The sequence below is a fragment of the Pithys albifrons genome, chromosome 1 (assembly GCF_047495875.1).
Source record: "Pithys albifrons albifrons isolate INPA30051 chromosome 1, PitAlb_v1, whole genome shotgun sequence".
NCBI classification, from domain to species: domain Eukaryota; kingdom Metazoa; phylum Chordata; class Aves; order Passeriformes; family Thamnophilidae; genus Pithys; species Pithys albifrons.
This window is the reverse complement of record NC_092458.1, coordinates 74,050,731-74,064,554: the sequence shown is the minus strand read 5'-3', so window position 1 is coordinate 74,064,554 and position 13,824 is coordinate 74,050,731. Positions and strand designations below refer to the sequence as shown.

Here is a 13,824-nt window from a genome sequence, read left to right as displayed (position 1 = left end):
TGGGTTTTTTGTTTTGTTTGGGTTTTTTTAATGTTTAGCAATTCGTTTTTGGTAGTGATAATGTTCAATAAGGAAGTAATGATCACTCTACTGATGAGGTGATATCTTACAACTCACAGTAAGTTTTAAATTATCCCCTTCCAAATGGAGAGGTATGGCTGTATCATCTCCCATAAAATGAGATAACCTGTTTTTGAACTATCAGTGTGCAGATTTCTTATAATTCAAATGTGGTCTCTCTGTGCAACTTTGAGCTCATTATGAATTCAGTTTCTCAGTCAACAGTGTTACATAGCTTTTAAATCACTGCTGCCTCAGAGCTGGCATTTTTTTTGGAGGGGGAAGTGAAGGGTAAAAAGAGGGTTTCAAAACCAAAGACCTAAGTTATCTAAGTGAGATCAGATTTTGGAATTTTGTTTTCAAAGGAAAATTAAACATTTTATAAATGGTAAGGCTAGAAGTAAGGAGAATGGAAGACATTTAAATCCTGCTGATTTTAAAAGGCAGTTAAAAACAATAAAATTATCATCACTGAAATACTCAGGTTACTGTGTTGCAAATGTCACTCTTTAAACATTTGTTAATATTATTTGTGCTATTAAAAAAACCCCAACAGTTGTAACTTATGGGTAAGATAAATTTTCAACTAATGTGTTGCAACAGTATACAGTATATGTTTTTATTTTCATATTACAATATGTACAATAATTTCTCCTATATATGTCAATCAGATCTTAATTGGAAGGGTTGATGGTTTAAGCAAACATAGATGCTTAGTAATTCCACTGACTTCTAGATGATACAAACTTGTTAGTGTGTAATATGTTTTAAAACTACTTTTGGGTCTTACTTTTCACTTTTCCTAGCTATCACCTTGTTGTTTGCTAATATGTGTGATTTTTATGCATAAGGGTTCTATTAATCTAAAATTATGCTTAGTGTGTCGTATGGTGTGGATTCAGTGGAATGCATTTGTTAATATCCCAGAAGAGAATTCTGTAGGGTAGCACAATATTCAAGAATGTAATGTTACAGTTCTCTGTAAATGCGTTTAGATGTTCTGAAAACATACACCAGGGATGCATCAGTATATATTGATATAAGCATGTTCTCATTATTCTCATTTAATTGTGTTCCCAACATAGGTATTACAATCCTGGGACTGTACAGAATAGGTGGTGTAAATTCCAAGGTGCAAAAGCTGATGAATACCATATTTTGTAAGTATCTGAAGTGAACCTTTGTCGGTGTCCAGTGTTTGTGCTGTGGTCCTTTTACCTTGACTGATGTGCTCAGAAGAGTGTGTTATGATACTTAAAATTTTCTATGTGTACTTGCTGCCACTAAATTGAATTTGCAGTCTTAAAATATGTGACTCATCTCTGGTTTCTTGTGTGCATTAGTACTCACTTTCAGCATTTTATAAATGAGCAAATTACAAATTAAAAAGGCATTTTTTCTTTTAACTTTAAAGTTCTGTTTGTTACATATTTGTCATGTTTCAGAAGTTCTGCAAAGCTTAGTTCTGTAATACATCATGACTTAATACACTGTTGTTCCATCTCACTTTTCTTGCCAATTTGGTTGTCCAATGCCTATGTTTGCATATCTAAGACAAATACATTAGTAATTCTCTCTGGACTTGGGCTTACCTTTCACTTCAATGCAGTTCATAAAGTTAATATTTGCAGTTGCTAAATATGAGTACTAAATTCATTTTTGTTAATATTTTGGCAGAGATTTAAAGATTCAAAATGATCAGATTGGTAGTTACTCTGGCTAATAAGTAATCACTTGAGCTAAATGGCTAATTTAATAGCTTCTGTTGTGCTGCTTTTCTAGTTAGTGTGTTAGTCAAACTGTAACACAATGGTAATTCAAATTTCTACCAGCCCCTAAATCTCCTCCTGATATGGATATTGATATGGAACTTTGGGACAATAAAACAATAACAAGCGGACTAAAAAACTACCTCAGGTGAGTATGGTCCTGTGCAGTCTCAGTATTTCTTTTCTGGCCCATTAATCTTTCGCTTATTGATATCATATTACATTTCTTGTATCCTTTAGCATGGTAATAATTGAGTATATTATTATCCTGACTAATATCCTTGTGATTATGTGTAATAATACACACTTTCTGTCTTCTTAAGATAGTCCTGCCTTATATAGCCCTAAATTCAGCAGAATTTAATTCATTGCATGTTTTATTTAAAATTTCTTAATGTTAACCACAAAGCATGTTGTGCTCAGTCTTTTGTTTCTGAATCTTTTAAGTTATGTACCATGAGGTTTCATGTCATCATTGTTAGAGTAGAATAAAAATCCCAGCAAAAGCACAGGTTTTTATCTTATGCTGTTGATATCTTCGCAAACAAAATATCCCTCCAACGCTGTCATTTTTGCTGATAAGAAACAGAATATTCAAAATTGCAGTACTTGTGTGATAACTCTTTCAGGTCTCAATACATAATGCAAGAAAACTATAATAAAAAATATCCAATATAGATGGTGGGTGTTCTATGCCTTATAAAAATGTACATTTCCTAAATCCGTCACTAACAAAGGTCAGCATCAGAAATCGCTGCTAACTGTGGAAAATATGCCTAGGATTCATAGTGCAATGCTCATGTACATTTCATTGAAAAGACTGGATTGGTTGAAGAAATTCATAATACACCTTCAGAAGCACAAATCATTGTAGATACTGCCTTTTTGAAATTAGGACATGAGCTAGCAAGCAGTAGCTGTGTGTTAGTATCCATAAGACAACCACAGTCTTTCAGAGGCTGACCTAGGATCTCTTAGATCAGAATTTCAGTTCCGAATTTCATCATGTTTTTGCTTTTCATGGGCAAAACATTGCTTCTGCAGCCCACTGTACCATGTCTCTACCTACATTTATTCCTATTCTACAGTATGGATGACAAGAAAGAGTGAGCTGCTGTGCTGAAGTCAGTGCCAGTAGCATTTCCCTTATTAACTTACCTTGTGAGACCAGATCCAACTCAAACTGGTTTTCAGACTGTCACTGAGTTACATTGCTACTTGTAATCACTGATCACTGAGTTGGGTTTCCTAGGACCAGTAGGATGATGGGCAGATGTTAAGGGCTATCATAATCACAGTCATAAAACTTTAAAATACTTCAAATCTGTTTTAAATATCTTTTTAATATGTTTTTTTACAACCAGATGTCTTTCAGAACCACTGATGACTTTCAAGCTGCACAAAGATTTCATTGTTGCTGTTAGTAAGTAAAGTGATAAGTACACTTATGTGAAAGTAATACTGTTTCTAAACTTTATCTCCTCAGTCACTATCTTTGCTTTTCTTCTTGCTCTATTATTCAGTGATCCAGCCCTCAAAGCAGAGAAGTCACACTAGATGAAGCTGTTCAGTGGTTTGTTCTGATCTTTTTAGTGGTTCTGTGTGACTGCCTTCTGCATGAAATTTTTAACCTTGATTTAGATGTTTGTTTGCTTCATATAGGCTGATAATTCTTTTATTACATTCATGCCTCTCATCCGGGGACCTTTATTTTCTCAGCTTGCCTTGAAAAATTAGAAGGGATGATAATTATCTCCTTTCAACAAATGTAGTAATTAGATGTAGTGATATAGCAGAGATTGTTTTTTCTAGTGATTTCAGTTTTGAATTTATTTTCCTATTTCCTCTTGTCTTGAAAAAAATAAGACACTGAAGAATTTTAGGTATTTTAAATATCAATGCACAAAATCTTAGATTTTACTGAAGTGGCACATCAGGTCAATATTGCCATTAGTTTGTTGATTCCAGTATTGGTGATAATTGCTTTAGGTGAATTAGTTGAAATACAGATTTCAGAATGTAATAAATATAATCAAATTTTCCTCATCATTTTAAAGGCTAATTGTGTTTGGCTCCTTTTAATGCATGTTTGTGTTGGCATAGAGGCATTGATGCCATTTGTAGTCACTTCATAGCACATGTTCTAATTTATCAACAATTTGTTTTCTGTTTACTAGAGTCAGATGATCAGAACTACAGAGTTGAGGCAGTACATGCACTTGTGCATAAGTTACCAGAGAAAAACAGAGAGATGCTGGACATCCTTATTAAGCACTTGGTCAAGTAATTATTTTTTTTATTTTTCTCTTTGATATTATTGTATTTCTGCTTTACATTTGTCAGTTGTTGCTTAATCCATTCTCTCTGTTGAAACAATGCCACGTGAAATTACATTGAATTTCTGAAATGCTGTTCTCAACGTGAATAATAGTCTTTAGAAACAGAATAAAAAATAGTCATCTATAATAAAGAGTCACCAAGATAGCCAACTATGTTTATAAAATAAACCCAGTCAATGTTTTCATTCACATTCCTATTTACTTCAGGACTTGTAACTAATTATATTTAAGAAACATCTAAAATTAAGTCAAGATTGTTCGAATCTGTCTCAAAATCCCACACTGTTTCATGAAGGAGATAAACTAATCTGATAATATTTGGCCTTCATGGTTGATCTTATTTTTCTCTAACAGCTCTGAAACATAGTAACATTTGAAAGCACTAATTTTAACTATTATTAATTATATTTTTGATACCTATATAAATGCCTCACTTTTGAACATCCATCCATGCTCCCTTGAGTATTAATTGTCAGATAGAAAAGATTTTGCATTTCTTTAAACCAATGATCTTTTGTCTTCACTCATTTACACTTGGCATGTGCTGTGAGATAAAAAAAAGACAATTTTTTATGCTTATCTGTCTCTCTGTATCACTAATTGTGCTTCCATACCATTGTTACATTTTACTTTATCCTCTTTCTGCATCAAGTGTTATTTGTGTAAGTTTTTCTAAATCTCTGGTTAGTTTTCAATGGTATTTGCTAAATACTTTTTAGTATGTGTTATTCTTTCTTATTTAGGATGGTGTGTACTTTTTAGTACATTTCTCAGTGATCTGGAAATGGAAATAGACAAGCAGGAGTAGGTCAGTTAAGGTACACATGACTGAGATATGTAGAAGACGTAAGAGTCCATAGGAGTCCATGCTGTTTTCATTCCATTCACTGTGTCCCAGCTGTTTTGCTTTTTTCATCACAGCTTGAGCCACAGCCTGCAGCAAGTGATCTACAGTGGAGTGTAATGCAATTTTGCTTCCTTTATAGAAATGAGAACTTTGAAAATTTATTTGACAGGAAATTATTTAGCCCTAAAAAATATTTTAAGCTCTTTTGGTCATTAGCCCCTGGAGAACTAATGATAGCAAGCTGCTGTGAGTGCTTCCATTGCAAAACCTGATTAATCAGACCTTGCATCTGGTTATACATGGGGTGACACAGAGAACCAGGTGGAAAAAAGTTTTGTAAGTTTCCTTACACACAGAGTAGTTGAATTAGCTACAAATTACAATATCTATGCCTTTATAACTCCCTAAAAAGTGAAAGCATTTAGTGAGAGCCTAACAATTTTGTAAAAGCTGCTGGGCTGGAAGCCCCAAAATTAGAGATATACATGCATAGAAACTGATTTATTTGTGGGCAGAAGTCAAACTTAGTCTCTCGGATGTATTAGTTATCTTCCTTCCTCAACTTTTTCCAACCACTGTGTGGGAATTTTTCAAGGAACAGGTAAAGTGTCTAATTTTATGAAAATGGGAAAATTTGAAAAAAGAAAACCAGTCTCCTGTTTCTTCATTCCTTTGTTAAAAATTCAGCTTCAAAATGTACATATTTTCCCTGTATTTCTTTTAACTGTTCAGTTATGCATGCTTTTGCATCTAGGTGAAAACACTGTATCTTTAACTATGAGTTATAAAATAAGGATAATATTTTTTTCTTCATTTAAGTCATATGTTCCTTACATCTCTGCCTACTTTGACTTTTGTGTTGTGTCACTGTGCAAAATTAAATATGATCTAGATTACATGGGTTGTAGATCATACTGGAAACAAACAAAAACTAGTAAATCCTGAAAAGCACCTTGGAGAGAGATGACACTGCATGGATACATACTCAGTCAGTAGCTCAGTAAACACAGCAAGTCTGGTGTTTTTTCACGTAGGTAGCTCAATTTTTGTTTTTAAACTTCCTTAGTAGTCAAATTACCTGTCTCCTTTAAAGAATGAATCATTCTTTGGTATGATTTAGTAACATGATACTTTCCTGTGGTAGACAGTTGTGAGTCTACAATCTACTAGTATAAAAAAACCTGCTGGTGATGCATCAAAAAAAGAGATTTTGAGGAGAAGGCAATGGCACCTCAATGAGTGCCCTACAGCTGGCTGAAATGCATGATTACCTCAGCCTGTGTCTGTGCAGTAGCCCAGCAACAGTAGCATTAGGTCAGGGGAAAGTGGCTATCAAAATTAGCCATTTACAGCCCTAGGTTCTTTCTCTTTTGCAAGGAATTGAGCCTTTAAAATGCTTTGTAGAGAGTCCTTTCTGGTTGCAATGTTATTAAATTCATCTTTTCTTTTATTAACCAAGATATAAAATTTGTAACCAAGGAAACACAAAACACTAGACAAATACTACCTTCTCTCTTATGCTATAACACTATAATGTTTTTGTAACAGATCTCTACAGTCACTGTGCAGCACAAAGAAGAATAACCTTGCAAGGGGTTTTTTTTAAGATTTTCCTAGCAAACCTAGAGCTGAGTTATTCAACATTTCATTTTTATTAAAATACTGGTGGGCTTTCCAAACTCATCTGAGGTGGGCTTGCCTTACTCATCTAAGACAAACATAAGATCTGTTTCAGAGAAAGTTATATTAACATAATTGGCTAAAAATGTGCTTTAACGAGGGAGTAATTCTTATGACATGGCTTCCAAATAATGCTCTTTGCCAGTGTATCTGTCTGGGGTAACATTTGGGAAAGTTCTCACATAACTTAATGAAGCAACATAGGAAACACATAAGACAGGCATTTTTTACTTGCCTCCAATACTCACTGCTTTCCCCTATTCCTCCTTCTTCTTGATGTAAATGGATTGCTAAAATGTTCCTGTCCTGAATATGAGGGGAATGTTTTATAGATTTTACTGTTTCTTAATTTTAAAAGGTACAAGAGTTATTTTCACTGTGTAGGAAATTGCTAAAAATGCTCAGCTTGACAATGGTAGGAGACAGTAGTGAGAAAGAAGAGGGAAGTGTGAACAAGTGTCTCAATAACTAATTCATTTGGTAGCAGATGCAGTAAAATTACGCATTCAGGTAATTCTAAAATCTTGACTTGGCATAATATTCCTCAGACATGAGGCAACAGGACAGCTGGGATGGGGGAATCACTTGCAGTTATTTCAAAGTGTTTATGATGATAAGGTTTTTATTTGGCAAGTCAGACTTTTAAGAAGAGGAAAGAGGCATTGAGGATTACTGATTGATGGTTTTCATTTTACTGTCTGATAAATTATTGGAAAAACTTAAGTTTCTGAATTCTCCTTAAGAGAAAACAAAAGAAGAATAGTAAGTGATAACAGATACACAGAAGTAAAAGGTCAATATCTTTTAAAGGCAGATGTCATTATGATCATCTAATGTTATCTGTCCCCCAGAAAACAATGATTTCACTGAATCTGTTGATCCTATGTTTTCATCATATTAATAAAGAGATCTCATTGCAAAATAAGTGATTGCAGTAACAAAGATTCTTTCCTTTATATGAAAACTAAAGTGTATGGTTGACCTGCATTATCACATAGTATTTTCAATCAAACCAACATCTTTAAGTTCCTGTATAATCATTGGAGAGAGAGAGGTGTCTGGTCTGAGACTCATAAACTTTAGACGGTGTGGATCTCTCTATGGAGACCTCCAAATACAGTTTGCTTTCCCTGTCAGTTATGTCAGGAACTGAAATACTTACTCTAGGAAGACATGCTCTTTATCATTAAGTTATTGCAGTACAGCAGCGTTAATGGAAATATAGTAGTTGTACTACACTGTATTTTGATTAGAATAAAAGTGAAAGTTTTGAAAATGTGTTTGAAAGGGAGGCATGAACTTGTAATTTTGTTTAAAAAAATCTTAATGGATTTTTGCCTGTTGAAATTGTAGTTTAGCAAACTGATTTAATTGCATATTGTTTGTGTTCATTTAAAGGGTATCATTGCACAGCCAGCAAAATCTAATGACTGTATCCAACCTCGGTGTTATCTTTGGACCTACTCTGATGAGAGCCCAAGAAGAAACCGTGGCTGCTATGATGAACATTAAGTTTCAGAACATCGTTGTTGAAATTCTGATAGAGCATTATGAAAAGGTAGAAAGAAATCATCCGATTGTTTCATTATGAAGTGGAACTAAAATCTCATTTTCATTACCATCATTAAGTTTCTAAGAATAAAAGTCCAACATTTGTAGAAGGTCATTGATAGAAATAATACCTTCTTCCCATCTCTTGCTATGAATCTGTATTCCCAGCAAGTCTTTTGTGGCTGTGCAAGAAATAATCTCCCATGCTTTGAAAGAGTTGCCCTGACTTTTCAGTTGCTTTCTGAAGGTTGCTGTGACCTTCTGAATCTAGAAACAGAATGAGAAAGTCATAACTGCTCCCAGCTCCTCAAGCTCTTTTATGGTACCATTGTATGGAGGTTCTCTCTGGATGAACTCATGGATTCTCCTCTGAGTGCATCATGTCAGAGTCTTTCTGACCATTGCTGTCCTTAGAGATGTCAGCTACACAGTAGAGGTCTAGTTCCTGGAAGGACTGAGAAGACCTTGAAAAGGAAAACACATAAAATCTTAAACACTACTTTCAATCACTACCATTGCAGGTATAGCTTCACTGAAAAGCCTCCTCAGATTTTTTGTTTTAATTTTAAACTGTTTGATTTCAGAATTCAGCAGAGCAGTCAACATCTGCTTTACTTGTTCATCAAAATAGATTTTATTTTGGGGATCTTTGTTGGTCTATATAATCTTCTTTGATGACTGACAAAACAAAGGGAAAAACTGTTGAGTTTCTTTCACTGCATGTTACTCAGGTGAGGAGCAGTTCCCAATCAATACTGGGATCCCCTGCACTGGTTGGTCAGTAATTACTGACAGTACGGCTCAGTATCATCAGTTACATTTCATAGGGACTCTTCAAAATTAATATAACACTGATAGCCTTCTTGGCTTTGATTCCAAATTGTATATTATGCATTTTTTCAACATTGAGTTTCCCCTCCAGAAAATTAAAGCTCATTCCATGCAAAGACTATTGCTGCACCACCAGTCACCTTGCTATAATTCTCCATCTACAGACATGTTTTTATATTGATGTGCTACTCACTAATGCTTAATACAGCTTTAATGTACTTCAAGAGCATCTCAAGGTGTCCATTAAAGTATTTCCTACTGTGGAAGTACATTTGCTTTCTTCCACTTCTGTGAATGGCATGTAGGTGTCTTTTCATAGTTCTCTTCACCCTTTTCTGGGAATGCCTTGTTGCCATCTCTCCTTGCAGAGATGTCTTCCGGTATAACATAGTAAAAATTTTGTTTTCTGCAGCAATGAAGTGCAAAATTGACCAGTGGTGGGTAAAAGATAAGAACCAGGAGGTACTTTAAATGTAAAGTTGTTTTTCAGCAAACTTGACTTATTTGGCCAAAGAAAGTGGTTTTCTGAAATCTAAAGTGGATTGTAATAAGTTATGACTATGACACGTTTTTGTGATGGACAAAAACTTTCACTGGAACACAGAGAATAAAATCAATCTTGTCATAACATTTAAAAAATGTATCACTTCTCGGGCAAGAGTCAGTAGTAAGCACCTATTTTGTTCTACAATTTCAACTGTTAAGCCCTTCTTAACAAGGGCTGAAAAATAAACCTATTTCAGCAAATGCATATATATATTATGTGCAGCTCAGTATTGGGGTTTTTGAGTTGTAAAATGAGATCAGAGCAAAGCTTCTATTCTGTGAATTTACTCTTTTGTAATGTATGAGACTATTACAGAGTTAATTTCAGGTGCAGTGGTGAGGAAAACAAATGGATTAATAATGGCAGTGTAAGAGTACCTCGGTTATTTAATGTAATTTTTTCCCTTTTTTTTTTTAATTATGCAGATATTTCACACAGCACCAGACCCCAATATTCCTCTTCCCCAACCTCAGTCCCGATCAAGTTCAAGAAGGACAAGAGCAATTTGTCTCTCCACAGGTTCTCGTAAACCCAAAGGAAGATACACACCTTGTCTAGCAGATCCTGACAGTAAGTTTGTCCTGGTGGACTGGTTACCTTCCTTGTTATGTCTTGTCTTTTAACTGTACCTGAATAATATCCAGTAGATACTGTATTCCAATAATCATAAACATAGCAGATGGGGTTTCATCAGCTTTTTAACCTCTGTGAGCCACGGCTGCACTGTTGACTGACTGCATTCCTTGCTTTTCTCAGATGAGGAAGGATGTTTGGTTTTAGGCAAGTCTTGCATTGCATACCATGTTCAACATCATTCAAAGTAGCCTTTATATTCTAGTCTAAATTTAGTCTGTTTTGAAACTCAAAAGTTCATTATATGAGGTTTATCTTGCTTGCAAGATGATTGGTAAGGTTGGGAAACTAAAAATGCAGTCTTTCCTCTCCTCCTGTAAGAAACGTAATTCAGTCAAGGTAGGTTAAGAGATCAAACCCATCACTTGGCATTTTTCACATGAAACTGTGGCCATTGGTTCAAACTAAGCCACTGGTTGCCAAAACCACTGAAACTATGTTTAATATTTCTGGAGGAAGCAGTGTACTTATCCTATGGCTTACTGTTTAACAACAGGGAATTATGTCTATAATTAGTTGCTGCTTAGAATGCTTATTCATTTTTATGTAGATGTGACTATTAAAAAGTTTCACTTCAAACATTTTCATCAAATGAGCCACCACATTTTACTTACTGGTTGTACCAGCAAGAAGTGTTGAAACTTCATAAAAGCTCAAGTTGCTAAGAGTTCCACTACAGCAACAAACTTTCTGAAGAACTCCTGTGTGCCTTAATTCTTCAAGAAGATTTACATTAAACTGGTTCAGTAAGTTAATCCATAGTTAAGGTGCATCTATTCTTGAGTATCTGTAGTAATTCTGAAGTCTGCAATGGTAAGAAATGTATCCTCAGGATATTCTTGCACAGATGCTGTGTTTTCCATGGGTCTGTGTTACAAGTTTACTAAGTGAGAGTTTAAATACTAAATGAGAGCAATAACTCCCTGCCCATGGATTCCCAGTGTGAATAGCATGGGATCCCAAGTAAGAAGTTACAAAGGAACAATCAGTTGCGCTTCCCAGATGTTATGGGTTTAGCCAAGTAGGCCAAGAAGTTAGGCTTTAAAGTTCAGACCAGGCCTGAAATTGTCAGCTGACTTGAGCTGGCCTGAGCTAGCTAGCAGCTGACTTCTTCCAGCCAATAATATTGTATTCCATACCATACTACATCATCTCAAAGAGTGTAAAATCCAGTGTGTGGGAGTGGCTTGGTTAGTTCCACTATGGCTGGAGTACAGAGAAGATGTGCCGCAGTTGTTCTATTCTGTTAGGCCCTGCTCCTGCTGCCGCTACATCGTATTTTGTTTGAGTTCAGGGAAGTAGAAATATTTTGTTGTTATACTTTCTCTTTCTTGCAGGGTGTCTTTTGGAGTGCTTGTAAATCTAGAGTTGTGGGCTTTGTATTAACTGGGAAGTGGAAAGTTATTTCCTGATATATATATAAACTTGTGTAAGTGTGTGTTATACTGTAGTTTTCTCTTACTTTTCTCTTTTCTGTATAAATACATGTAGTTAGTTTCAGCATAAACCTAGTTTGAAGTGGTTTTCTCCCTCTCTCCCTCTTCTTTTTGCCTTGGCTGGTTGAGGGGGAAGAACACTTTCACTCTGTCTTGGACAGTTGGCGTTTTGCCAGCTCAACCCAAGACACCAGAGGACCAACTGGGCAAGTTTCAGGTGTTTTTCACTGTGTTACTGCAATGAATGAATAACAGCATTAAAAAGGGACATTTCCCTACAAGTATTTTGCAGACCATATGCAGGCTCACACTTCTTCAGGCTGTGCCAGGTAGTGTTCAGATTGGAGATCAGGAAGAGTTTCTTCACTGAGAGGACTGCCCAGGGAAGTGGTGGAGTCACCATTCCTGGAAGTGTTCAAGAAATGGCTCGATATGGCACTTAGTGCTGTGGTTTACTTGACGTGGTGGTGTTTGGTCAAAGGTTAGACTTTGATCATGGAGGTTTTTTCCAACCTAAATGATTTTGTGGTTTTTCATTCAGACACGTCTTGCACTGGTGATTTGATTGGCACTAAGTCTGATTCAAGAACTCACAACATGTGCTTCACTTCTTGCTCAAAATCAGCACTTGTGTAACCAAGTTCCAGTTAAGATCTCGCTTCTGCCCTGAAGGCTGAGGCAGGAGCAGAGAGGTACTTTTCTTGCCAAATATGTTTAGATGTGGCTGGAGACAGGCAAGAGAGAGCCTTGGCTTCTGGAAGTTGCAAATTCTGAAGTACTGGATGGTCCACTCTGGCCTCCAATTGGGAGACATGGAGACACACTATTCATAATGCTGCTGCTTTTTATGAGAACACATGTAGAATTATTCTTGAGGAGAAAAAACAACGAAGAAACCAATACTGCCTAAGGAGACTTTCCATTGTGCCTTTTGCAGCCGGATTTGCCTATCTCACATCAGCCTTTGTAGCCATCAGCACATTTGCAGCAAGTGTGGGTAGAGTCCTTCTCAAATCTTCTTTCGCAGAGCCTAGCCATGATGATGAGATGGTTTTCAAGTCATCATTTAAATGAGGCATGGACACTACTATATTGCAGGAAATAAAGGAAATCTGTATGGCATGAGAAAAGACATACAGGTTTTGAATGGTAGGGAATGACAGAAAATTACAGAAAATGCATCTGGCAAAAAATGTGTTAGCCAATCATGCAGTTTTCCAGGGACTAATGGTCTCTAAAGGGACAAGAGAAGTCTTCAAGTTGTAAATGTAGGAATGCGTTGTTTTCCTTCTGCAGGAAACAACAGATGAATGAATTTGATGTCAAGTAAGTTATAAAAGGGCTAAAGGTGACATGAGAGAAATGCACATGATTAGAAAAAGTAAATTTTTTTCTCTCTCCCTTCTTTCCTCCCTCTGCCTTAGGTGACTCGTACAGCAGTAGCCCAGACAGCACTCCCATGGGCAGCATTGAGTCTCTCTCTTCTCACTCCTCTGAGCAGAACAGCACCACCAAATGCACACCATCACAGCCCAGGGAGAAATCAGGAGGAATTCCATGGATTGCCTCTCCCCCTTCTTCTAATGGCCAGAAAAGTTCAGGCCTGTGGACTACAAGTCCAGAATCCTCATCAAAGGAGGATGCAACCAAAACAGATGTGGAGTCAGACTGCCAAAGTGTAGCTTCTGTCACTGGACCAGAGAGTCCATCAACAGACCTGACCAAAAAGAGTTCCTACAGTCTGTCTGGACTGAAGAGGTCTTCAGCATCTTCCCTGAGATCAATTCCATCAGCTGAAGGTAATTTTCAGGGTCTTTTAGCACACTGGTGTTAGTTGACACGTCAGAAAACAAGAGTTGCACTGAAAGCTAATGATAGTCATTCATCTTTTTTGTTTATTTTTTCAGTTTTTGTCATGTGTTCTTTCAGTTTCAAAACTGCTTCTAGCATACTTCCATTGCTTGTTACCAGCACAGTACACACAGCTTAAAAGATATGTTTCTCAGAATTTAGATCACTCTCTATCCTTCTGTGATTCATCCTTAAATTATAATGTGTAATACAGAATAATACTGTAGATTAGCAATATTAATAATATAGGTATTGTTCTTATATTTTGGGGTCTGTTTAT

At 36.1% G+C, this 13,824-nt stretch overlaps 1 protein-coding gene across 2 annotated transcripts in view; it reads left to right on the top strand.

Moving 5' to 3' along the window:
• ARHGAP42 (Rho GTPase activating protein 42) overlaps window positions 1–13,824 on the top strand; it is a 144,948-nt gene that overhangs the window by 117,037 nt on the left and 14,087 nt on the right. For both annotated transcript variants that reach the window (XM_071555245.1, XM_071555239.1), the window contains 7 exons: window positions 1,146–1,220; window positions 1,893–1,977; window positions 3,194–3,252; window positions 4,007–4,112; window positions 8,094–8,253; window positions 10,050–10,194; window positions 13,118–13,492. In XM_071555245.1, the coding sequence (XP_071411346.1) occupies window positions 1,146–1,220; window positions 1,893–1,977; window positions 3,194–3,252; window positions 4,007–4,112; window positions 8,094–8,253; window positions 10,050–10,194; window positions 13,118–13,492 (1,005 nt within the window). The remainder of the gene's footprint in view (window positions 1–1,145; window positions 1,221–1,892; window positions 1,978–3,193; window positions 3,253–4,006; window positions 4,113–8,093; window positions 8,254–10,049; window positions 10,195–13,117; window positions 13,493–13,824) is intronic.